We start from the raw sequence: 25,570 nt of genomic DNA, 5'->3' as shown, positions 1-25,570 counted from the left end.
CAATGGTTTGATAAATTCTCAAGATTTATAAATTGTATGTTGTGTAATAAAGAATTGTCACTATAGCCACACCCTAACTCAGTGGATATATCAAAACATATGGATATTGAACAGAATAAAATTTGAAACATTGGTTGCAAATGCACTAAAAACACCTCTAAGTATTTAATAAGAATGACAAGCCTAACATAGAGATCTGAAAGTATCTTAACATCTTAGGCAAGACACACACACTTACCCACACGATATGAGATTCACTAAAGCTGGTACCAAAAGTGCTAAACTGTGTTTCGTTTCTCCTTGGGCTGCTTCTTATTCTTCCTTAGCTGTGTTCTCAGCACCCCGAGATGAAGGATTCTTTGGGTTTCATGTGGATGGGAGGTCCAGATCTGCTGTCCATTTATTTGGAGATATGGCCTGGTGTGTTGGGATGAGTAAGCTTCTTCGTGAGCATTTCATCACACCCTGCAGGGTGGGGTGAGGGGGGCCCTGTGCATGGCTAGAGGGAGTGCGTGGCTCGATGCTCCCTCCTGGCCATGGCAGGAGGCCCAGGTCCTGCCCCAGGCTCCTTCCCCCGAGTCCTGGGGTCTCAGTTGTCTGTGTTGACTCTTTCTCACTACACAGAGAGATATACAAGGACGAGCCTTATTTTGCAAAGGATGAAAACATTCTGACTTTCCTCCCTCACGAGGTGGGGTCCGTGTCCCTTTCCTGATACCAAGGCTGGGCGGAGAAGGCTCCTGCTGGTTTGCTGGATGAGCTCTTGGAGGCCCCATGTAAGAAGTCTGATTCCCCTGAGACCGCCATGCTGAGAGCCATGCAAAGGTGCTCCCGTCGACAGTGCTCCCTGTGCCCAGCCCTCTCCAGGCTTCACCGCCCCACCAAGCTTCCCAACTTGCTGACCCTTAGATGCCACGTACATACTGTATACTTACGAATTTGGACCGGCTTATTAACGCAGTGATAGATCATTGCAACAGGATGAAACCAAATGACTTGATTTCTTAACATTCCACGTCTTTTATTTTATTTTATTTTTTAGAAGCGGGGAGGAGCAAAGGGAGAGGGAGAGAGAGTATCTTAAGCAGGCCCCATGCCCAGCACAGAGCCCGATACAGGGTTCAATCTCACAACCCTGAGATCATGGCTTGAGCCGAAATCAAGAGTCAGACGCTTAATCCACTGAGCCGCCCGGGCGCCCCCTTAACATTCCACATCTTAAAAAAAAAAACAATAAAAATATAGCATCTTGTCTCAGTCCATTCAGGCTGCTGTAACAAAATACCACAGACTGGGTGGCTTATAAATAACAGAAATTCATTTCTCACCATTCTGGAGACTAGAAGTCCAAGATCAAGGCAGAGCCAGAGTTTGGTGAGAGCCCGATTCTTGGGTCCTCACGTGGCAGAAGGGCAGGGGGAGCCCTCTGGGGTCTCCTGTATAAGGCACTGATCCCATTCACAAAGGCTCCACCCCATGACCTAAGCACCTCCTGAAGGCCCCATCCTAGTACCATCACCCAGGGGGTTAGGTTTCAACCTATGAATTTGTGGGGGGACACAGACATTCAGCCCATAGCAATCTTCAGGCATGCTTGGCCTACTTCACTACTACAATATTTGCTGGTCTACTTCATGTTAACTTGTCTTGTTCAAGTGTCAGTGAGACTTCTTGGCCCATCGGAATCTTGCCCGTTTGAACAGACGACGGTGACCATCATCTTGCTGCCTGACGCATCCCAGGCCCGTGTGGGAGGCCCCTTGGCCTTCAGTGCGGCTCTTGGCACCTCTGAACACCTCTTGGTTTTGTTGCAGTAGCAAGATTCCCCACGTCTGCCCCGTGCCACAGAAGCAGGGGCCAGCACACATAAATACTTGTGGCTCTGTGGGCCCAAGGTCCCAGACGCTGTGGCCCAAGGGTGTCTGTTGGTGGCCCACAGGATATACATTCCTGACCCTGCTCCAAGCTCGGAGAGCCCACGTCGGGTGCTGGGTGGACAGGTGGAGCGGCTCTAGGCTCCCTCCTGGCAGGGATGGAGGCAGAAGCATTTCATCTGAAGGCCCTGAGCACCTTCTCTCAGCTTAGCCCACGGTACGGGTATGCCCTACTTCCTCCGGTCTGTGGCTCTATCTCTCGCTCGAATGTTTTCCCGCAGGGATTCCCTAAGCACAGGTTTAGGACTTCCTCTGTAGAACTGACAGTCCTGTACCTGGTGGGCACGTCTCCGGCGGGCTGGGTGTATGTCTGCCCCACTCACCAGCCGCTGCCTGGCTCTCAGCATCTTGCTCAGCTGTGTCTGGCCCAGGGGCTTCCCTCCCACCTGGCTCCCAACGGAGCTCCCGGGCGAGCTGGAGAGCTTGGCCCGGGGCGGCTGAGTCCAGGCAGGAGTGAGCACAGCGGTGCTGCAGGAGAGATGGAGTGCGCCGGACTTGGGGTGGCCGCAGCACCACCACCACCTCCCGCCCCCCGAGCTGCGGGCTGGGGCAGCGGCAGCTTACCCGCCCCGAAGCACAGGTGCACGGCAAGCTCAGTTCTGGAAGGTTTTCATCTGTGCCAGCTCGTCTTTGACACCAGGCTTTCCCATGAAGTTATAGCTAGTTGAGTATCAAGCGTTTCTAAAGAACCCCCTGAAGGAATGTTTTTTCTTTGTGCAAACAGTCCTTTTGTGCAGAGGGTGTTCTGTGGCTTCTTGGCACCGACGCAGGTGGGTAACACCTGACTGAACATCACTCACTCAGGAGCGTGAAGACACGCACTGCACGTCAGCACAAAGCCAGCCTGCCGGGCGAGCACGGCGAGGTCCCCCTTCCTCAGCTAATCCTCAGCGTCTGAGGGCCTCGTCCAGCTCCCCGGGCTCGCCCCCTGCCACACGCGGAGGCTGCTTTGCGTATTTCCCAAGCCCATGGCTGTCCGACGTCGTCCCACCGCTGAACGTCAGAGAGCACAGGCAAAGGTGGTGAATTCTCAGCGTCCGGGGGCCGCATCGGCCTGGTCACCGCCTGGTCTGCCATGAGCCTCCCACTTGTCCGAGAGGGACCCCGGTCCGCAGTGGGTGCTGGGTAAGCGCTGTCCACCTGCCCACGTGCCGGGTGGGGATGACTGTGGGACCGGCCTTGCAGGGTTACCATGGGTCTGGAAGAGGATCAGCAGAAGGCTCCTGAGGCAGGCACACGCTGGGCCACTCACTTGCCTGGGCTGGCTGGTCAGGATGGCACAGCCGCTTGCCCTTCAGGGGAGGTGGCCTGGAGGTGGGCCCCACCGCAGCCCTGTCTGTTCTGCTGATGAGAGGCACGCTTCACCCTGGAGGTGGTGACCGGGGATGCTTTTGTCTCCCCAGTAGAACATCCAGATCCCACCCGGGGCGACGAAGTCACCACACAGAATACCCCAAGGCCACTCCTGCGAGCCGTGAAGAGGCTAGGCAGCCTCCAGGAGCTGAGGCTCTGGATTCTGCTAACAACCAGGAGGGCTGGAAGAGGTGCCCACCCCATTGACCCCTAACTACAGCCTGTGAGGCTCCAACCAGAGGCCCCGGCCGCACCGCGCCTGCGCTCCTAACCCATGGAAGCTCTTCCAACAGGGACAGAACAGCAGAACACATTGACCAGAGCCAGAACTGCACGCTGATTCCATCGCTACTCCAGGAGAGTTTTCTCTGGTTGTGAGCAGCCTCTCCGAGGAGAGTATTAATGAAGACTTCTTCGAGAGACTGGTGAGCCTCTCTCGGTGGATGGGCTGGACCAGAAAGCGGCTTGCTGAGGTGGAGGACGCCTGAGGACACCTGATGAGCGATGCTTGGCCAGTGGGTCCCCCCTCGCTTGCCTGGGGAACCTCGGGTCTCCCGCCCCCTGGGCACCTGAGCCACAGCCTTCCTCGTCGTCCTGGGCGATACCGATGTCAGAATCACCACGGTTTGGCTGCTGTGGACTGTGCTAAATTCAAGTGGCTCCTGAATGTAACAGCGCTTGGGTGTAAGTCCTGAAAAACGTTGCTCAGTGAACAGCGTAAGTAGCTGGGAAAGGCACTTAGGAACCGGGCAGAAAATCACAGGGCTGATTTTGCCAAGCCACCCGGCTGCCACGGCCAGATGTGGCTGGGTGTGCGGAGGGGGGCTGAGCCCGGGAGAGTCTTGCTGAAAGCATCTGACACGAAGGCACACGGGCGTGCGGCCTGAGATGCTTGGACGCTGTCTCCCCACCCCAGTTCCTCAGGGTCCATCCAGGCTCCTCTTCATGGCTGGTGGGACTACACCGTATGGATGCACCACACAGTTTGCTTCTCTGTCCGTTCATCTGTCAACACATTTGGGTTGTTTCTAGTTTGGCACTATTATGAATAAAGCCACTATGAGCACCCATGCAAAGGAAAAAAAGCCATTCCCAGAACATTCAGGGCCCTAAGTTCACATCAAAGGGACTGACGATGAGAGCGCATGCGTCCTTCTGGTGAAGGGCAACCTTGGATCCACATAGAGGCTCCTCCTTGTAGAGGCACACGCTTGTCCTGTGGGAGAGCCGTAGGGATGCACTGTGGCCACTCTGCAGCCCACTGGAGGATGCTCAGGGAGATTGGCTTGAGCCCTTCCAGCAAGGGGATCGCACAGCCGTTGGACGATGGCAGTGCCCCTGTACCCCTGGGTCCCGTGGCACAGCCAGCCCCCCAACACTGGGTCAGGTCTGAGGAACGACTCAGCCCTAGGAATATGACAAGGACCATCTGAGGCTTTGCAAACATTAAGTATCTTCCCCAGGCTGGGTGTTGGGGTGGGGCCCGTTTCTTCTTATGCCCCGGGGAGTTTGAGACTGGTCGGGTCTGTGGTGATTTGCTAATGCCCCAGATCCTATGGATGCAGAGGCCGTGTTGTGCCAAACTGTGGGCCCCACAGTGGGCACAGAGGCCTCACTCTGGTTCAGACACTAGTGTTTCCAGTATAGTTGGTCCACTGGGGTTCCAGGTGGCTCAGCTGAGTGGACAAAAGTCCTGGCCACCAGTCTTTCCACACAACATCCATAAGGCCTGGGTGAACTTGGAAACTGCTTGCCTTATCCACATGGCCCCATCAGGCACACAGGACTAGCTCTGACAGACCAATTTGGCCCTCGTACACCAAGATTCGGCCACAAGATGTCCCTGGGACACTGCTCACCAGCACGTGACCTCTGTAGGGGGTCAGTTGCCTGTGATCCTCCATGCACCTCTGCTCGTGCCTTTACAGGAGAGTGAGGCCCATGTATGGACTCTGGGTCTGCGCCTGCCAACACCTCTCTCTACCATCTCCAGGGGCAAGGCACTGGCAGCCAACACACGCAGCTCAGCTCAGACATTCTGGAAGCATCTCTGAGTTTAATAAACCTCATGCTGACTTGCAGCGCCCTGTCCCTTTGTCTGGAACACACACCTCCATGGCTGTTTTCGTAAATACGGTGGTTCTACCGAAGGCCTATACAGCCGTGTTCTAGGAGAACACCCTCAGCGTGTGGCCTCTCATGGGAGCCATGCAGGGCTGTGGCTTGGCGACGCCACTCTCCATTGTCTCTGACCTGACAGCCTCCCTGTGAGGAGCACCCCAAGTGTGGCTTACTTGGCAGTTTTCCTCTATGAGGTTCGAGTTCCTGCAGCCTAAACAGAGCCTCTCCTTCTGACATTCATCATGTGGACATCTTTCTGGATGTGTCCCCCACCATCCGGTGACGTGGCTACAGGATACTCAGGGGCCAGCGTGGTCCCTCCCAGAGGTGCTGGGGACACTCGCCAACACCTCTGTCCAACAGGGCCCATGTGGGTAGGCCAGTCCCCAGGATGGGCCTTCCATGAGCTCCAACGGTATACAGTCCCCTAGGGGGTGGCCGTAGGTCCCTGGGGAGGCTGGGCAGAAGACCAGCAGTATACATTGTTGGCAGTGTAGTGGGGTCTTTCCTTAAGGGGCCTGGGGCGGTGACTGGGGGTTTGTAAACCTATTTCGGTGGCCCGGGTCAGACATCTGTCTGCTCGATCCAGAACGCTTCCGCTCAAGCAGACCAGTCTAGACTTGATCCAGCTGCCTGTCAGCTCCACTTCCAGGGCCCCAAGGGCACCAGCCCATGCCCACATCTCTGCCAGTCTGGCTGCTTGTGGCTGAGGCTGCCCACCACACAAGCACGCCTATTCCGTCTTGGACAGTTAAGTGCCACTACTAGGCCTTGCCACTCTGAGATTCAGTGACTCCGCTGCCTTTAGAGAACCTCGCTCTGTGGCAGTGGCTCCAGCTGACCTGCAGAGAAGAGAAACCACAGAGCTCTCCAAGGATGCTGGGCTCCCCTTGCGGACGTACTCCTCAAAGTCTTGGGAAAAGGCTCCGGCCCCTCTTATGGAGGGTGAGCAGCTCTCATGTGCTAAGTCCCCTTGAGTACTCCAATCTCCCCGAATCCTCGGGTCACCCCCTCTGCAGTACACTGAGGTGGTTCTGGCATTTCAACCATACTCAGCGAACCTGCCTTGTGGTCCATGTTTCAACCAAGCAACTGCACCCGAGGGCCCTTTCTAACTCCTCGGGCTGCAACAAGTCCAGACCCTCTGTTAGTGGCCCTGTTTCCATGGATCTGGCCTGATGCGTTTCATATTCCTGCCACCTGGATCCCACACGTGTTCTCCAGATTTCTATCTGCACGAAGTTCTTCTGGAGCGTAGCCACCTCATCACGGGCCACACTTTGTACCTCACCCTTTGGGGCCTCCTTGGGCCTGAGTCTAGTTATAAACAAAGCTGGGGTGGGGGGAGGTGGTCCTGAGTGTCCCACAAGGACCCCGCCCCAGGGGGAGCCATTCCGGGTCCTTCAGGTAAAGGAGGACTGACCTCTTCAGGCAGAGACTGAAGGGCGCTCTTCTGGCAAAAAAGGCAGCGGAACAAAGGGGTTTGAGGCCCCCAGCTTCCTCAATGACTGCCCACAGCCCCCACCCCAATTTCCAGGGTCCCATTCCTTCCCAATCAATAGCCCAGCTTTAAAAGATGCCCTGACAGCTGGGCCCAGCCATGCATGGAAGGAGACTCTGGACATACTCGCTGCTTCGGCTGCTCATTCCCAGTTGCCCTGTGTGCACACTGTTGGCTCTGTGTTGTTGGTGACTGTGTCGGCCACACTTAATTCTGCTGTGCTTTCCACCCCGAAGATGGCACCTTGCCGTCTTTGGTCTTCCTCTCTTTGGGGCACTTCCCCCCATGGATTCAGGGAGCTTGGCCTGGACCTGAACCATGAGCTCTCTCTGCCTTTGCCATCATCCACAGCCCACCCTCCTCCTGCCTTGCTCCCTTGAGGGGTCTGCTCACTTCTTTATACAGGTTCTGGCTTCCGCCCTGAGCATCAGGAGCTCCTGGTCATCCTTGGGGTGAGGAGCCACAGAGTCAGCAGGACCTGGGGGCCACATTTGGTGTCCCCCACTGGACAGGGGTCAACTGCCCTGCCCAGTGGAAGGTCTGAGGAGAGCTCTCGGAGCTGACCCTAAGGAGTAATCCAGGGTGTCACCTCGGAGAATGTATACCTTGAGCCTGCGGGTTTGCAATAGAGGTTGATTGTAAAGCAGCCCCAGGTTGGCCTCTCACTTGGGCCACAGCTGCCCAGGTGTCTGGCCCAGTTACTCTTTGTGAGCTGCAGAGTCACTGTCATACAGATGCTGTATTTCACAAAAGGAAACACAAGCGTTGTGCAGAAAACGACTCCATGGACCAAGCCCCTCTTGTAACTGGAGGAGGAGAACCGCGACTGGCTGTCCTCAGCGGTCCCGATGCACGGTTTCCACATGCCTGGGTCAGGCCAAAGTCTGGGTGCCCACCTCCCTGCCCTCTGCGTGTCCCAACGAGGGAGTAGATGCATTGCTGCGGATCGGGTAGAGCGACCAGATGCTAATGCGCTGATCCCCGGACCCTGCGGCCAGCAAGCCATCAGTGGCAAAGGCCACGCAGTGGACGGTGGCGCTGTGGAAGGACAGTACGGCCAGTGGCTTCATCGTCCACCAGTGAAACACACGGACACGATGGTCCCAGCCCGCAGTGGCCAGGATCTTGCGGTCTGGCCGGATCTTGACATCAGCGATCCCAGGATTGGTGAGTTCATGAGTTCTGCACACCTATAAGATCAAGAGAACCATGAAGTGGCTTCTTAGACCCGTCCCAGGGGCTCCCACCCCTGGACAGCCCCAGTCTGGCAGCTAGAACAAGGAGGGAAATGTAGGCCGCCAAGATGGTTGTATGCTCCTGCAAACTTTACCCCCTACCTCCCAGGAGCCAGGCACAGAGCTGCTGAGGGGAGCAGCCTGACTGCTGCCCTTGGCCAAGCCCTTGGGTTATGACAGAAGACTTCAGGCCCTTCTCTCAGAGAGCCCCTGAGGTCCTGCAGAGCTGCTCCCCTATACAAGGTCTGGGAGCAACTCAGGGGCTGCTCTGTTTCTCTGCCTATCAGGCCCTCAGGAAAGACCTCAGTGGGCTGAGTCCGGGGGCCCCTCACCACGGAAATACACTGCACTCTAGCGTCCATGCAAGACGCATCTCCAGCTTGATAGCAGCATAAAGTCTGCATGTTTCCCCTTCTGGGGAAACCTCACACCCACCCACAGCAGGAGGAGGATGAGAGATGCTAAGTCCATCTTCAACGAGAGGGTTGAAGGGCCACCAAGCGGGGGAGCCAGTGGGTGCAGGCAGGACCAGTGGGGGACAACACCGAAGGTGCAAGCCGCAGGAGCACCTGCAGAGCCTGCCACACTGGCCATGGCCAAAACCTTAGTCCCTAGCTTGGTTCTGGGAGAAGGGCAGGCAAAACAAAACAAGGAGTTGCACAGGTGTGTTCTATCTGCATGGAGACACTGGGAGCCAACCTCCTTCTGGAGGCAGAGCACTCCCATAGTCAGTGCTGGGTGATGACCCCTCGCCGACACGCGCCTCCTGCAGCAGGTAAGGAATCAGAGCTGTCTTTGTGGTCACAGCTATTCATGGTTACATGGCACTGTCTCATGCATTGCAATCTGGCGTCTCTGTCCCCACGCACTAAATGACAAAGGCACTTTGCCATCATTGTGACAATACACAGTAGCCACTTCCTTCTACTGATCCTGTGTTTGGCCTAGCCCTGTGCACCATGAGCTCTTGTTGCCCTGAAGTTGTCTTTGCTGTCCCTTACCAGCACACCCTTTTCTCCTAATTCACTTCCTAATGGGGCCATGGTAGTCTTGGTTAAGAATCACTCATCTCTGCAAAGATAACACAAGAGAAAAGGAAGAAACACAGAAAAGCCAACATTCCTTGGAAGCAAACAGAAATTGTCACAAGGATTTTTTGCCATAATTGAATAAAACAAAACTCATGAAGCAGTTTCCTCTATAAAACAGGAATCTGAAGTAGCAAAACACAGAGGAGGAAAACTGAACTGACAGAGCACAGGAAAGAAAAGGAAGGAAGACCTCAAAGAAATGGAGGGGAATGGGAAATGGCAGAAGGAGACTGGAACAAGACAGTAAGAGCAGGAATGATACAAAGTGAGCGAAATGAAAGGGAAACAGAGTTACAATGGATTGGAGAGAAAACAGCAGACATGGAAGACAGGCAGAGGGGCTCTAACATTCAGTGATTTAGAAAATCAATTTTTTTTTTAAAGATTTTATTTATATATTTGACAGAGAGAGACACAGTGAGAGAGGGAACGCAAGCAGGGGGAGTGGGAGAGGGAGAAGCAGGCTGCCCACCAAGCAGGGAGCCTGATGCGGGGCTCGATCCCAGGACCCTGGGATCATGACCTGAGTCAAAGGCAGACGCTTAACGACTGAGCCACCCAGGCGCCCCTAGAAAATCAATTTTAATTTTTAGAAAAATTGAAGCCTTATGATCCAGATCCAAAGACAGGCTATAGGATGGTCAACGTTAAGGTACACCTTAGGAAAATCACTGGACTTAACAGCTTAAAAAGTCCTTTTGGTGGTCAGGCAAAAAGATCATGTCAATTGTGAGGTAAGTTAGGCTGTCCTCAAAATGTTCCACGGCCACATCTGTGTCAGCAGACAGTAGAGGCTGCGAAGACAGACATGGTCCAAGCATTTTATATCCAGCCATACTGCTGCTCAAGTATAAAAACAATAGACAAGCATTTTTGAACATGTAAGAACTTAAAGAATTTGCTCCCATAAGCTCTTCTTTTTTTTTTTTTTAATTTTATTATGTTATGTTAGTCACCATACAATACATCATTGGTTTTTGATGTGGTGATCCACGATCCATTGTTTTCATATAACACCCAGTGCTCCATGCAGTATGTGCCCTCCTTAATACCCATCACCAGGCTAATCCATCCCCCTACCCCCCTCCCCTCTAAAACCCTGTTTGTTTCTCAGAGTCGATAGTCTCTCATGGTTCATCTCTGCCTCCAATTCCCCCTCCCCACTTTTCCCTTCCTTCTCCTAATGTCCTCCATGTTATTCCTTATGTTCCACAAATAAGTGAAACCATATGATAATTGACTTTCTCTGCTGGAGTTATTTCACTTAGCATAATCTCCTCCAGTCCCATCCATGTGGATGTAAAAATTGGGTATTCATCTTTTCTGATGGCTGAGTAATATTCCATTGTATATATGGACCACATCTTCTTTATCCATTCATCTGTTGAAGGGCATCTCGGCTCTTTCCACAGTTTGGCTATTGCGGACATTGCTGCTATGAACATTGGGGTGCATATGGCCCTTCTCTTCACTACATCTGTGTCTTTGGGGTAAATACCCAGTAGTGCAATTGCTGGGTCATAGGGTAGCTCTATTTTTAAATTTTTGAGGCACCTCCACACTGTTTTCCAAAGTGGCTGTACCAACTTGCATTCCCACCAACAGTCTAAGAGGGTTCCCCTTTCTCCACAACCTCTCCAACATTTGTTGTTTCTTTCCCTGCCCATTTTTGCCATTCTAACTGGTGTAAGGTGGTATCTCAATGTGGTTTTGATTTGGATTTCCCTGATGGCTAATGATGATGAACATTTTTTCATGTGTCTGTTAGCCATTTGTATATCTTCTTCAGCCATAAGCTCTTCTTGAAGGACTGGAAGATTAACTCTGGTCTCATAAGAGATAACCAGGGAACTTTAGCAGATCATCTGGCAGAAAGCAAGGAATCTACTTACCAGTAGGATTAGACCTAAAACAATACATAGATTATGGCTCTAGAACCAGTTATGTAACTAACTGAAATATGGGGGGATAGTGAGAGAGATGGGATGTTTGTTAAATTCACTGATTTGCTCATCTTTTGTCATTTGGGGCCTAAGATACAATAGTCAACCTCATACTTGAGAGATTATCTGACAATCCACTAAGTAATGACAAAAACAACATGACTTCCTTCCCCGTCCCTGACACTAGGTGCCATGTTTTCCTAGTATTTGCTCTTGTATTTCTCCATAAAAATATACTCAACAGATTTATAATTAGGTTCCAAAGTTAAATCCAAATCTGTGCTATGTGTAAGAGAGACACCAAAAGAATGATTGGCAAAGATATACTAAGAGAGTGCAGACAAGAGAAACAGGGGTCCAATGTCAGTAATAGGAAACGTTGAATTCAGAGGAAAAAGCATGAAGACAGACTATGTACCATACTTAGCAATAATAAAGGGTACAATTCGCAATGAAGAGCTATGACTGTCTGTTCTAGAGATAAACGGGCGTATCATTCATGAAGCGAGAACAATAGGACCGTGGCTATGATGGAGTAACTGGTACCAGACCAGTCCTCATGCTAAAAACAACCATCAAACCGGACAAAAGATACCAAGCAACCATGTCTGGGCAGGCAGTGGACAACAGGTGGGGAGGGGCAGCTGATGAGGGGAGCCTCCCAAATACTCTGGCAGCAATCTGCCCGGGGAAAGGTCCCAGCCACGAAATCTAGGTGGTGCCTAGAGGCCACATGAAGCTGAGGAGGCAGAGATCAGAGCGTTGGGGCAGCTAAGGCAGCTGCATCTGTGGGGTGAGCCAGCAGCATGGAGGTTAACTGGGGAAGGGCCTGAAGGCTGCGTCTGGGCTCCGCATCAGTCCTTGTGTGAAGGCTGGGCTGTGCATGGTCAGGACACCACACGAGGTTTACCAGACAGTGACTATAGCAGGGTTAGATGGAATAGATAGGGGAGATCAACCATGATCTGGGGTCCAGCCAGCCAAAGCACAAACACCACCTGACAACCCAACACCAGGTGAGATGCCACAATGGTCTTGCTTCAGGAATAAGGATCACACCTGTGGGTAGGGCCTACCCTGGATCTACTGCAACAATGCTAGAGACGGAGCTCTACACGGTCTGAAGGAGAGGCAGAGTTCAGAAGATGAGTCTTACCACATTAGAGGAGCCTGGGAAGGACCCTGGGCTCTCCACGTATCTGCCCTGACAGAGCATAAAGCCAAGCCTCCACAAGTTCAAGGTGAACAGCCAGTAACTGAACTAACTGCCTGCAAGAACAAAAGTAAATATTCTTCAGAGCAAAAGATTAGAATTCTGAGTCTCCATCACGTATCACTTACAATGTTGAGCACACAAACAAAAAAATTATTAGACATGCAAAGAAGCAGGAATATAGGATCCATAGTCAACTGGGAAAAAAACAGTAAACAGAAACTGGCCCAGAATGGCACAGATGTTGAACATATCAGATAAAAACTTTAAAGCAGCTTATTTAAGTATGCTCAAAAAAAAAAAAAAAAGAAAGAAAGAAAACGCATTCAAATAATTATAAAGAACAACTTCCCCGATGAGTGAACAGACAGGAATTACTAGCAGAAAAATGGAGATTATAAAAAAGAACCAACCCAGAACAGCCAACATATTATGTTAAAGGAGAAGAACAAAGTCCGAGGCCTGATGCTACCTGACTTCAGGACCTACTATAAAACTATAGTGGTCAAGACAGTGTGGTATTGATGAAAGAAGAGGCAGATCAAAGAAACAGCATAGAGAGCCCAGAAATAGACCCACATAAAGAGAGTCAACTCATCTTTGACAAAGGAGCAAAGGAAACATAATGAAGGAAAAGATACTCCTTTTATCAAGCAGTGTTGGAAAAACTGGACATCCACGTGCAAAAATATGAATCTAGACAAAGACCTCACACCTCTAATTCACAAAAAATAACTCAAAATGAATCACAGACCTGAATATAAAACACAACACTATAAAAATCATAAAAGATAACACAAGACAAAAACCTAGATGACTTTGGGCTTGGCAATCACATTTTATTTATTTTTTTTAGTTTTTTTTTTAAAGATTTTATTTATTTTTGTGAGAGAGAGAGTGTGTGTACATGTGAGCAGGGGCAGTGGGAGGGGCAGAGGGAGAAGCAGACTCCCCACTGAGCAGGGAGCCTGATGCAGGACTTGATCCCAGGGCCCTGGGATCATGACCTGAGCTGAAGGCAGATGCTTAACCGATTGAGCCACTCAGGCGCCCAGCAATGACATTTCAGACACAACACCAAAGGCATGATCCATGAAAGAAAGAATTGATAAGCTAAGCTTCACTAAAATTAAAATTTTCTGCTCTGTGAAAGACACTGGCAAGATAATGAAAAGACAAGCCACAGAACAGAAGAAAATATGTGCAGAACACACATCTGGTAAAGGACTATTAACCAAAATGTACAAAGAACCCTTAAAACTCAACAGTAAGAAAACAAACGACCTAATTAAAAAATGAGCAAAAGACCTTAACACACACTTCACCAAAGAAGATCAACACATGGCAGGTAAGCACATGAAAAGTGCTTCTGTCATATGTTATCAGGGAAATGCAAATTAGAACAATACTAAGATAATACTGTATGTCAACTATACTTCAATAATAATAATAAAGAATAAAACAGATACCCACTATACACTTGTTAGAATGGCCAAAGTCCAGAACACTGATAATACCAAATGCTGGCAAGGATGTGGAGCCACAGGAACTCTATTCACTGCTGGCGGGAATGCAATACCCTACAGCCACTTTGGAAGACAGCCTGGTGGTATCTTAACAAAACTAAACATACTCTTGCCATGTGTTCTAGAAATTGCATGCTTTGGTATTTACCCAAAGGAGATGAAAATTTATATCTATACAAAAAACTGTGGGGTGCCTGGATGGCTCAGTCAGTTAAGCATCTGACACTTGCTTTCAGCTCAGGTCATGATCTCAAGCCCCATGTCAGTCTCTGTGCTGGGTGTGGAACCTGCTTAAGATTCTCTCTTCTCCCTTTCCACCCTCCCCCCAAAATACTGTACATCCATATTTTTTTTTTTAAAGATTTTATGTATTTATTTGACAGAGACACAGCGAGAGAGGGAACACAAGCAGGGGGAGAGGGAGAGGGAGAAGCAGGCTTCCCGCTGAGCAGGGAGCCCAATGCGGGGCTCGATCCCAGGACCCTGGGACCATGACCTGAGCCGAAGGCAGACGCTTAACAACTGAGCCACCCAGGCACCCCTGTACATCTGTATTTATAGCAGCTTTATTCGTAATTGCCAAAACTTGGAAGCAACCAAGATGTCTTTTAATAGGTGAATGGATAAATAAACTGTGATGCATCCAGACAATGGAATATTATTCAGTGCTAAAAAGAAATGAACCATCAAACTATAAAAGACACAGAAGAACCTTAAATGCGTATTACTCACTGAAAGAAGCCAATCCAAAAAGGCAACATACTGTATGATTCCAGCCATATGACGTTCTGGAAAAGGCAAAACCAAACCATAGAGACAGCAAAAAAAAAAAAAAAATCAGTGGTTGTCAAGGGTCAGTGCTAGAGGAGGAATGACTGGGCAGAGCACATAGGATTTTTAGGGCAGTGAAAACACTGTGTGTAATATTATAATGGTGGATACATGTCATTATACCTTTGTCCAAACCCACAGAATGCACACCACCAAGAGTGAACTTACTGTGAACTGTAGACTCTGGGTGATAATGTTTCAGTGTAGATCTGCCTGGTGTACCAGTTGTCCCACTCTGGTGGGCTGTCGATAATGGGGGAGACTGTATATGTGTGGGATTAGGGGCAAGGGGCATGTGGGATATGTCTGTACCTTCCTCTCAATTTTGCTGTGAACCTAAAACTGTTCTAAAAAAATAGTCTTTTATCTGAAAAAAAAGAAGAGGGGTGCCTGGGTGGCTCAGTCAGTTAAGCATCTCTCTTCAGCTCAGGTCATGATCCTGGAGTCCCAGGATTGAGCCCGCATTGGGCTCCCTGCTCAGTTGGGCAGCCTGCTTCTCCCTCTGCCCCTCACCCTGCTCGTGTTCTCTCTCTCTCTCAAATAAATAAATAAAATTGTAAAAAAAAAAAAAACAACAACAACAACAAAAAAAAAAACCACAATAGAAAATGTAGAACTGAGCAGCTCGGTAACTGAAATGAAAAACTTGTAGGATAGGCTTAATGGCAGAATGTAAATCATTTTAAAAAGTCAGCAAACTAGAGGACATATCAATAGACATTATTCAATCTAAAGAACAGAGAGAAGAACATGATTGAAGAAAACGGAACAGAGCCTCAGGGAGTATGGAATGATATCCAACTGTCTAACTTATGGAAGAAGTTCCAGGAGAGTCAGACTACTGAAAACCACAGATGAACAAAACCTTGAAAGCCACCATGGAGTGAGACACATGGTGTATCTGGGAATAATGATAAGATACGATGAATTCTTATTCGAAACTATGGACACCAGATGACAATGGAACAACACCTTTAAAGCGCATGAAGGAGGGCGCCTGGGTGGCTCAGTTGGTTAAGCGACTGCCTTTGGCTCAGGTCATGATCCTGGAGTCCAGGGATCGAGTCCCGCAACAGGCTCCCTGCTCAGCAGGGAGTCTGCTTCTCCCTCTGACCCTCCCCCTCTCATGTGCTCTCTCTCTCATTCTCTCTCTCAAATAAATAAATAAAATCTTAAAAAAAAAAAAAAAGATTTAAAGCGCATGAAGGAAAACAAAACCATCATCCCTAGATTCTTTTTTAAAAAGAGGGTGAAATAGACATTGTTCATAAACAGAAGCTAGAGAATCTTTTGCCAAAAGAACTACACTTCAAGAAATGCTAAAGGGTATTCTTCCAGATAAAGGGAAATAAAACCAGACAGAAACTCGGATCTACAGGAAGAGCACCAGAAATGGTAACAGATGGGTAAATATAAACTCTAGTTGAACAACACGCAGGTTAGGGGTGCTGACTCCCCATGCAGTTGAAAATCCATTTATCACTTCTGATTCCCCCAAAACTACCAATAGCCTACTATTGACTGGAAGCCTTACTAATAACATGAACAGTTAACACGTATTTTGTATGCTATACGTATTATATACTGCATATTCTTACAATAAGCTAGAGAAAAGAAAATATTAACAAAATCTTAAGGAAGAGAAAACATATTTATAGTACTATTCCTTATGTATTAAAAAAAAAATCTGAGGGTGCCCGGGTGGCTTAGTCAGTTAAGCGTCTGGTTCTCGATTTCAGCTCAGGTCCTGATCTCAGATTTAATAACTGATAATTTAATGCAAAACCAATAACATTGTAAAGTTTATAAGGTGTGTAGAAGTAAAATGTATAACAGCGGCTAGAGAAAGGGTGGGAGGGTGGTAAATGGAATCCTTCTAGCATGGAGTTATGACACACTTTGGGGGAAACGGTATGGCCATACTGACTGAGTAGGGCTGGGTACGTTGATGATGTGTACCGTGAGCCTGCAGGTAGCCACTCAGAAGAAAATGACAAGAGCTGTATCAAAGAAACCAAAAGAGGAAATAAAATGGAAAACTAAAAAATGAATATTTGATTAACACACAAGAAGGCAGGAAAGGAGTACAAGAGGGTCAAAAACAGAAGTGACAAGTGGGAAACCAATATCAAGATGGCAGATGTAATGCCAGGCACATCAATAATTAAATATTAAGTGCAAACAGATTAAGTGCTCCAATTAGAAGGCAGAGATTGTCAGAAAGGATTAAAAAGCAAGACTGCCAAAGATGCTTTTTAAATATAAAGAGATGGACATAGGTTGAAAATAAGGGAGACATGCCCCGAAAAGAGGAAACCTGAGAAACCTGGCGCTGCATATTAGCGTCAGACCAAGCCGACCCCAAGACAAGGGATGTGTTACACCCGAAACTAATGTAACATTCATTGTGTGTCAACTACACTTCAATTTAAAAAAATTAAATTACTACAATAAAAAAAAAAAAAGACGTGACAGAAGCTACAGAGGGATATTTCATGATGACCACTCGGCAGGATGTGGTCACCACCTTAAATGCGCATAATGACAGTGCTTCAAAATTCATGAAGCAAAACAGACAGAAAGGGGGAAATAGGCACATTCACGACCACTCAAAGATTCAAAGACCTCGCTCAGTAACTGGCAAAAAACTAGATGAAAAGATCGGTAGGGATATGGAAGACGTGAATGCTACCAACCACCTTGACCGAGGTCGTGCTGACGGCACACTCCACCCAACAACTGCGTAACACACGCGTTCACCAAGATGTAATGTAGCATGTGCTGGACCAAACACAAGCTTCAATAAATATCTAAAGGCTGACATTGTGCAGGTTCCTTCACTGACAGCAGAATTAAGCTAGATTAAAGATATCTACAAAATCAACAAATATTTGGAAATTAAATAATTTACTTCTAAGGAACAACTGGATCAAAGAAGAAATCATCAGGGAAAATAGCAAGTATTTTGAACTGAATAAAAATGAAGACACAGAAATCAAAATTTGTGGCCAGACCCACACAGGCTGGTGATTTGGTTGGGAGCTGGCTCCCCCACAGCCCAGTGGAGGGCCAGGACAAACCTAGAGAAGCACCTAGAACTGTGGGCACCATCAACGTGCAGACTCACACATTTGGAGGCCCCCACTTGACGTTCCCTAACGGGCGGCCTTTTTGTCTTCTGGAAAGAGTGCCTGAGGAGTAAGAATGCCCGGGCAACAGCTACGGTACAAAAGGGCAGTGATGAGATGCAATCCGTGTGCAAAACCAGCTCTGTGAGAGAGATACCTACGTCTGAAGCTTGTCTATGACAAGCTGAAGGCAAAAGTTTTTTTTAAAAAAGCTATAAAAAGTAGTAGTATAATCAGAAGAAAGCTGGCATGAACCATATTAATAGTTGGCAAATAGGCTTGTAGGCAAAAATCTTTCTCAGGGCTAACGAGAGTCACTAAAGTATAAAGGTTCAATTCCCCAGGAAGATGACCATTCTAAACCTGTATGTTCCTAAGCCAGCTTCAAAATGCAGAGGCAAGAACACACAGGGTGCAGAAGTTGCCAAAATGTGCCTCGGCACCGGGCTCTCCCCGCCCCTTCCCAAGGCGCCCAGTCACATACACGGTGTCGGGACTGCACGGCCCCCACGGCTGCCCGAGCAGAGCGTGTGCAGGTGGGGCCATGCACCCAGCAATGAGAAGCACTTCCTTCCCACACACATGTGGAATACTTATGTCAACTGGACTGGCCTCCACATTTCAAAGAGCTGATATCATTCAGACCTTATTCTCCGACCACAACGGCATTGAGTTAGAAATTCAAAAATGAAAAAAAAAAAAAAACTGGGGAGAAAAAAAATCAAGCATTTGGAAACATAAAAACACTCTGATCAGCTCGGCAGTCAGAGAACAAACAAAAACCAGGTCCCCCCCAGAATGAAGATGGTGACATGTCCCAACGTGGGATGCAGCTAGAGGGCTGAAGCCAGGCTGCAGCTGCCGCTGGGGGGGCCGGTCGGCAGAGAACAAGTGGGCTCCGTATCCAGTTCAAGTCAGAGCAGCAGACCAAGCCCAGAGAACACGGGAGGAAGGAAGGGAAAGATCAGAGCAGAAATGATGAAACAGAAAAGGATTTTTTTTCTTCCCTTTTTTTCTCCTTTCAAACCATAAGAGACTCTTAATGATAGAAAAAGATTTTTAAAGATCAACAAAGGTAAGATTGATCGGGGATAAAAATGGGACAGTTTTGTAAATACAGCAGAGTCTACACAATCATTTCAAACAACTAAAAAAAGGGTAGTATGAAAATACCTTGAAGGTTTTTATGCCCAGAGACAAATTCTTAGAAAAAGGCAACTTACAAAAAAAAAAAAAAAAAAATCAAGAAACCTAAATCAGTCCAAGAAGAAAATCAAGCCTTCCTTGCAGAGGAAACACCTGCCCCAGTGGGAAAGAGCGACCCATGGCCACTCACAAAACAGACCCCTGCCAGCTGATCCAGAGATCAGGAGAGGAGGGGATGCCTGCCTCGATTCTGGGGCTCCGAATACCCCAACACCATAAACAGAGCGGGGTAACAGGGGAGGTGGTGCAGTTTAGTTTACTGACAGACCAATGGCCCTGAACAACTCTGACTGAGCCCCACCACACGGAAATGGACAAGCTCTGTAACAGGTTATTTTAAGACTATATGGTTGTTTTGATATCATAAAAGCCAAATAATGCAATTCATTAAATTAACTGATTTGAGAATGAAAGCCATGCGTCTGACAGCTCAACGCCTATTCACGATCCAGATTCTTCCCCCACTACGAGTAGAAGGAGGATCTAATATGATGAGACAACAAAATATGATGAGACCAAAACCTGGCAGCAAACTCACACGCTGTCCAACCTGTAGCATGCACGGGAGGCTCGCTACAGCCCCTGCCTCCGTGAGGCATGCCTGGGTTCCTGGCCAGTGCAATCAGCACTTGGGCAGCCCCGCAGCGACCCGCCCAGGCACCTCCACACCCACCCTGCATCTCATGGTCAGGGACCCCCTCCTACTCTTCCAGGGCTCTGGCCAGTGCCTGGCTCTACCAATTGGTGGACCACAATGCTCAGGCCACCAAGTGGCACATGCTGGAGAAGGACTGTGGGAGCCGAGGCCACTGTGCATGTGCTCGCATGTAAGGGTGTGCACCTGCCTGAACCCCTCTCCATTCTCATGGACCAGAACAGGGGGGCTGGGAATGAGGACTGATGACCTTCACCATCCCTCCTCCTTTTCTCTTCTGTGGACTATGCCCCAAGCCCAGGGGTAGCTAGGGGACCCCTGGGCTCGGAGCCATGGACTCCCTGGAACCCATGTGGGGCCCTGCTTCAGGGTCACCTCCTTCATATTCCATCTTTATGTGGATTTGTTAACAGGGAGAAAAGGGCTGCTTTCCAGTCTGCTCTCTGCTGATGATCACCGAGAACCCAAGGCAAGTGGAAGAGGAATGTGAATTTCCATAGCGGCCCCTGAACCATGGTCTTCACACACTGGAAGGTGAGTCCAGGGCACAGAACGCCTTCCACACCAGTGTCGCCACCTGGGAGGGGCTGAGATGCCCAGCGCTGCCCATGGGGGCAGGAGTGACTCTGGTCCTGAAGCAAAGGCACGAAGCGGGCTCCCCTGGCTGGAATGAAGAGAAGCAGCAACAGAAGCTTTGATGGGGACCTAAACCCAAAGAGGCCTGTACCTGTCCTGGGCTTGTATTCCCGAGGAGGAGGAGGAGGGTCCAACAGCATCTGTTCATGGTCACGGCGGCCCAGAGCCTTGCTTGTTCTGCTGTGTTCCTGAGATGCATACTGGGGGTTGAGTTGTGTCCACAATTTGCTTGGTCTCAGGGCCCTGTAGTCTCCTTCCTACCTGTCCCACAGGTCCTGCTACTGACCCTTTAGAGGGTGGAGCCTGGGAGAAAGAGGGCAGCAGACACACAGCGGGACAAGGGGATGCCTGGCCAACCAACCATGGGCGCAACTCGGGGAAGCGTGGTTGGTCCTATTCCCAGCCCAGGCTGGCTGGGGTGGGGGGCCTCAATATTACTTAAAGGCCTAAAAATACTGCTGGCCGTAAATCAGCCCCTGCTTCAAGGCCATGGGCTCTGCCCAAGTGTGGGAGGAAGGAGCAGGTCTGCACACCACCTGTGTCTGACGACAGCCAAGGCCCAATCCCCTGGAGGCTGGAGGGAAAGCCACCTCTGGAAGGCAAGCGAGTGGCCCAGCATTGCCACGTGCCCCCGAGGCCACGGTGTCCTGAGGAGGGTGGCCACAGGCTCCCGGTCACTGCCATGGCCCCTGGCCGCACCCATCCTGGATAAGGACCCTCTGGGAGGGATCCCTGGCCACTAGTGGCTCTCACAGCACATGACCTCAGGTGCCAGGAATGTGCACGCGGCGCGGTCGCCATCTGGTTCCCATTACCCACGCTCTGCTGCGGGAAACCTCATCTGCGTCTCTGCTCCCAGCGCCTGCCCGGGAGAGATTGATTTGGGCTCATTAGAGACTCCGGCAGCAGGCTGCGAGGTGAGGCACATCTGTGCCCACGTGGCTCGAGGGCCAGGGCGGGCGGCCGCGTCAGCAGGCCAGCACGGTGCACCGGGGGCCTCGGGGCGAGGATGCCTGTGGATGCCGGTGGGCGCCGGCCCCTGATACTTCCTCCTCAGAGGCCTTGCGTCACAACCTGAAAATCTCCAGGGCCCCTGGGGCCAACTCTGAACCTGACATGCAGCCGTTTTCAGTGGCCGCACTCAGCGGGAGGAGCACTGTCCTCCTGCTTTGATGTGCACTGATGAGTGGGGCCCCGAGCCCAGCATAACACCATCATGTAACCACCACGTCCACTCCGCAACGCCTGGCTCCCCTTCTGCTTTAACTTTCAAGTTCATTAATAATCCTCTGTGCTTTAACTTTTCAGTTCATCAGTAAAAGTAAAAGTTCATCTCTGGACTGGAACATGCCCCATAAATTTAAGTCTTAAGTTCCAGCAGCTGTTTCCTGAACAAGCCGGCAGAGAGCAGGCAGATCTGGGCCAGGTCGGCAGGAGGGGACCCTTCCAGGGTCCTCTCCACAATATTCAAGAGCGCCCAGTACCCCTGGGGGTACTGCAGTCCAGGGTGGGGTTCTCAGGGAAGCCACCTGAGTCTTCAGCCTTTTGCAAGGTCAGGCTGATGAAATGCAAGCCATAGCGGGATGGAGCACTGGACCCCACAGTGGGAAGGTGGAGGACCTGCCTGGTCCCCACCAGGCTCGAGGAGCAGGAAGGAGGGGTGCAAGAGAGAACTCCAAGGCCTACCTGGCTGGGCTCGACACCCAGTGAGGTGCCCTCCTCTGCTGAGGACATGAAGACTGGCTCTGCCCCAGTCTTAAAGATGACAGCCATCATGACGACATTCACTCCCATCCCCACTCAGGTCCACCATTCCAAGGCCTTGGGACCCTTCTGCCGGGACAGAGGCGTGAGAAGCTCTGACCCGCCACAGCCAGGCCTGGCCTCATTTGGAAGCCTGTCTAACCCCCCTTCCCCTGGGGCCTCCATGGGCTCTCTAAGACAACAGGACAGAAGGACAGATGGGTAGTTGGCTTTACTGTAGTCAGCCATGTACTGGCACAAGCTGATCTGCTGGCTTTACTGTAGTCAGCCATGTACTGGCACAAGCTGATCTGCTGGGGAGGAGCAATGCTAAGGAAGCATAAATGTGTACCCTATCCCCAAATGTGACCTGTGATCCCCTCTTTCCTTTCTCTTGCTGGGCTCTGGCTGGCTGCTCCCCACCGTCAGGTTCCTGCTCGGATCCCACCTGGAGAGACACCCAGGCAGCCTCACACCAGGACAGTAGGCAGTTCCGCCCTGCTGCTGCTGGCCACTTCCTCTGGTTTTCACCTTTGTTCTCGGACAGGATCCTTCTTTTTAGGATGCCAGTCCCAACTCCAGCTTCAACATGAAAGGGCCCCCTCCCAGGTCTCCCTCTGCCCGAGCTGTGTCCGTCTCTGGGCCTCCATGTCCGTCACCGTTCCCTCCAGCACCCTGCTGCCTGGCTCCTTCTCAGCCTCCATCTTCCCCAGGACTCCTCACCCACCACATGAGACCCCTGCCCCAGCTGTCCTCGCTCTGTCCCTCTTTCGGGATGACCGGGTGGTGAGGCCCCACCCCTGCATGGCACCCAGGATGTGTGATGCCTGCTAGGCACCGCAGCATGCCCTGATTTTCCCTGGGGGCCTGCCTCTCCCCTCTCCAACCCATGCGCCTCAGGGGCTTGGTGGTGCCTGCCCAGGGCTTCTTCCTCTGGCTGTGAGGGTCCAGGCTGGGCAAGTGTGGGGTGAGGCAGGCTTGCCAGGCTAGTAGGCAAGGCTTTACCACCTGGTGAGGGGAGATGCCTTCTCCACCACAGCTCCTGCAGAGAAGGGCAGTACTGCCCTCCAGCACTCCAGGTGAGGCCAGGCGCCGAGCCTCTGCTGCTTCTGCTGCCAGTCTCCCTGAGGGCCACACATTTCCCAACCGGGGCCCTGTTCTCCCACCAGACCCAGGTTTACAGCGCTGCCCTCTCATGCAGCTTCCACTCACTAGTCAAGTGGCCAAGTCTCAGCCTTCCAAGGCTTCCTGGCTAATGGGGACTCTTCGGCCACCCCAAGACACCAGAGTGCACCCAGGCCACCCTCTGGGGGCCAAGAGGCATCACACGTCTCATCCCCTGTGACCTGCAGCCCCCCAGGGACCTGCCCTAGTGTGAGGCCTGGTCAGGAGGCTCCCCCCCCAACTTTACCCCCCAAGTCCAAAACAGGGCTGAGGGTGCAGGCTGGGCCACCACATGCTGAGCACCAGCCAAAGGCCCAGACCTGACCCCCAAGTGCTCCACGAGCCATGTGGGAAGGGAGAGTCCACTGAGACCTCATGGGAAGGTTTCTAGCAACACCCCACTCCAGCCAGAGGCCTCACACCCCTTCCCCACTGTGGTGGGCAGAGAGGAACCACTTTCCTGGGGTTGGCCTGCAGACTGCCCTGGGGGCGTGACTCTGTGGATTTCTCCACACTGGGTTGGTTTTTGTTGATTAATCAGTTCCTTACTGACCGAATTCCTCTGAGTTTTTGCAAATGGACTTGCCTACTCCCGGACTCTACATGCCTTTTCTCTAGATGGACAAGACGTGACTGCTGTTAACCCGAGGTCTGAGAGAAACCCAAACCATGTGAACGGTTCACAAACGCCCACGCCCCCTTCTTCCTGCATCGGCCCCGCGGACAGGCTGGCCTGCACCCCGCCTCGCAGTGATTAATTAGCCAGGGATCTGCAACAACTCCTCTTCATGCCTAAATATTGTTTCAGCCTATCAGACTGTTAGTGCAAAGCAGGATAAATGACACCTCGGGTCTGGCGCACTGACCTGCAGGGCCTGCTGCTCATCCAGGCTCCAGACAGCCAGCGCCTTCTCCGCGGAGCCCGAGACGCCCCTGGCCTTCTGGGAGTCAAAGTCAAAGCCCATGACGGGCTCCGTGTGGCAGGCGACGCGGCTGCACACCTTCCGCTCAGAGACGTCCCACAGGGCCACCGATCCGTCCTCATAGCCAGCCAGGAGGAGTGGGCGGGGACTGGAGTCGGCCTGCGGGGACAGCACAGCAGTCAGCACCCGAAGGCTCCTGGTAGGTTTTGGGGAGAGAAGGGGCTCCAGAGAGGGGCGGCCTCTCCCGCTGGGGTGGGAGTGGGGGTGGCCCAGCCAGGGAGCTATTCCCCGTGCTTCCCACACGGCAGTTAACAGTTCGGAGGCTCTGCGTGCCCCCCGATAGCGGACGCCAGTGGCACCGGGCTGGCACGGGCCAGTGTTGGGGCGCTCCGAGGACTGAGACTGGAGGCCACGGAGCCCGAGGTCGCCCTGCACAGCCCCCCGCCTCACACTGCCATGCCGCTGCTCACCAGCCCGGCTGGGCGCTGCTGCTTCTTCCTGCCTCCTTTCTGCAGGCTGAGACTTGCGGCCACCCCTTTGTGAGGCCGGTCACCTGTCTAGAACTGCCAGCCAAAGGAAATCGCGAGCTCCATCTCCATGAAAAATGAACTTTCTGTGCTTTGTCAATGTCGCCGCGGAAGCCCCCCACCCCCCCAGGCCTGGTGAGTCGCCAGGGCGCTGACTGGTGTGAGCCGAGCTCTGCCGGCCCTGAGTTATTGTGATGAATGAGGATGCGGGTCAGAGGGCTCCGCACCCGGGACAGACGCCTCGTTTATCTAGCCTCGGCAACCACTCCAGGGGAGCACAGCGGGATTCCGTGTCACCCCAGCACTGAGAGCGGCAGCCCCGTGCTTGGTGCCCAGGCTCCAAAACAGGGACCCAGGTTGCTTCTGGGGCAAAGCACACGCCAGCAGATGCCTTTTGCTCTTCACTCGCCTCTGCATTTCCTGCTGAGCTGCCTGGGGTTGGCGTCACTCAAGTGTCAGAAATAACTGAGCACATCCCCTCCCCAGTGAATTTTCCAAGAGCCAGGAGCTCAGCTGAGCCTCGGGGAACTCTGGGCCTGGCCCCCAGCCTCTGGATGGTCAATGGTAAGAATGGATCCTGGCGGCGGCGGGTGGGGATGGGGGAGGCTGGTCATCGAGGCTGCCTCCTGGGTCACCGACAACTCCCAGAACAGCCCCCTGCTGGCAGCAAGGCTGGCACTGAGCAGGGTGCCTGGGCCTCACTGGTCGTGGGCTGACAGGGACTGACAGCATCATGGAGGCCCTCCTCGCCCACCTGCTGGAGCTCTTGTTATGAGCTGTGTGGGTGCTTCCATCTGCCCAGAGGGGCTCCAGGCCCAGATGCTGTACACATCACACAGA

The 25,570-nt window shown here is 51.5% G+C and overlaps 1 protein-coding gene across 3 annotated transcripts in view; it reads right to left on the bottom strand.

The window, feature by feature from the left end:
• Window positions 1-996: 996 nt before the first annotated feature.
• Window positions 997-25,570, bottom strand: part of GNB1L (G protein subunit beta 1 like) — a 70,060-nt gene continuing 45,486 nt past the window's right edge. For 2 of the 3 annotated variants that reach the window (XM_036104228.2, XM_036104232.2), the window contains exons 7-8: window positions 24,147-24,362; window positions 997-8,099 (exon numbers count right to left, since the gene is read on the bottom strand). In XM_036104228.2, coding sequence (XP_035960121.2) covers window positions 7,782-8,099; window positions 24,147-24,362 — 534 coding nt within the window. In that variant the 3' untranslated portion in view covers window positions 997-7,781. Of the gene's footprint in view, window positions 8,100-20,464; window positions 20,562-24,146; window positions 24,363-25,570 lie in introns of all 3 variants that reach the window. The other variant, XM_078060623.1, reaches the window with a different exon arrangement.

This window comes from Halichoerus grypus, chromosome 13 (genome assembly GCF_964656455.1).
Source record: "Halichoerus grypus chromosome 13, mHalGry1.hap1.1, whole genome shotgun sequence".
NCBI lineage: Eukaryota > Metazoa > Chordata > Mammalia > Carnivora > Phocidae > Halichoerus > Halichoerus grypus.
Note: the sequence above shows the minus strand (reverse complement) of the source record. Positions and strands in the feature narration are given on the sequence as shown.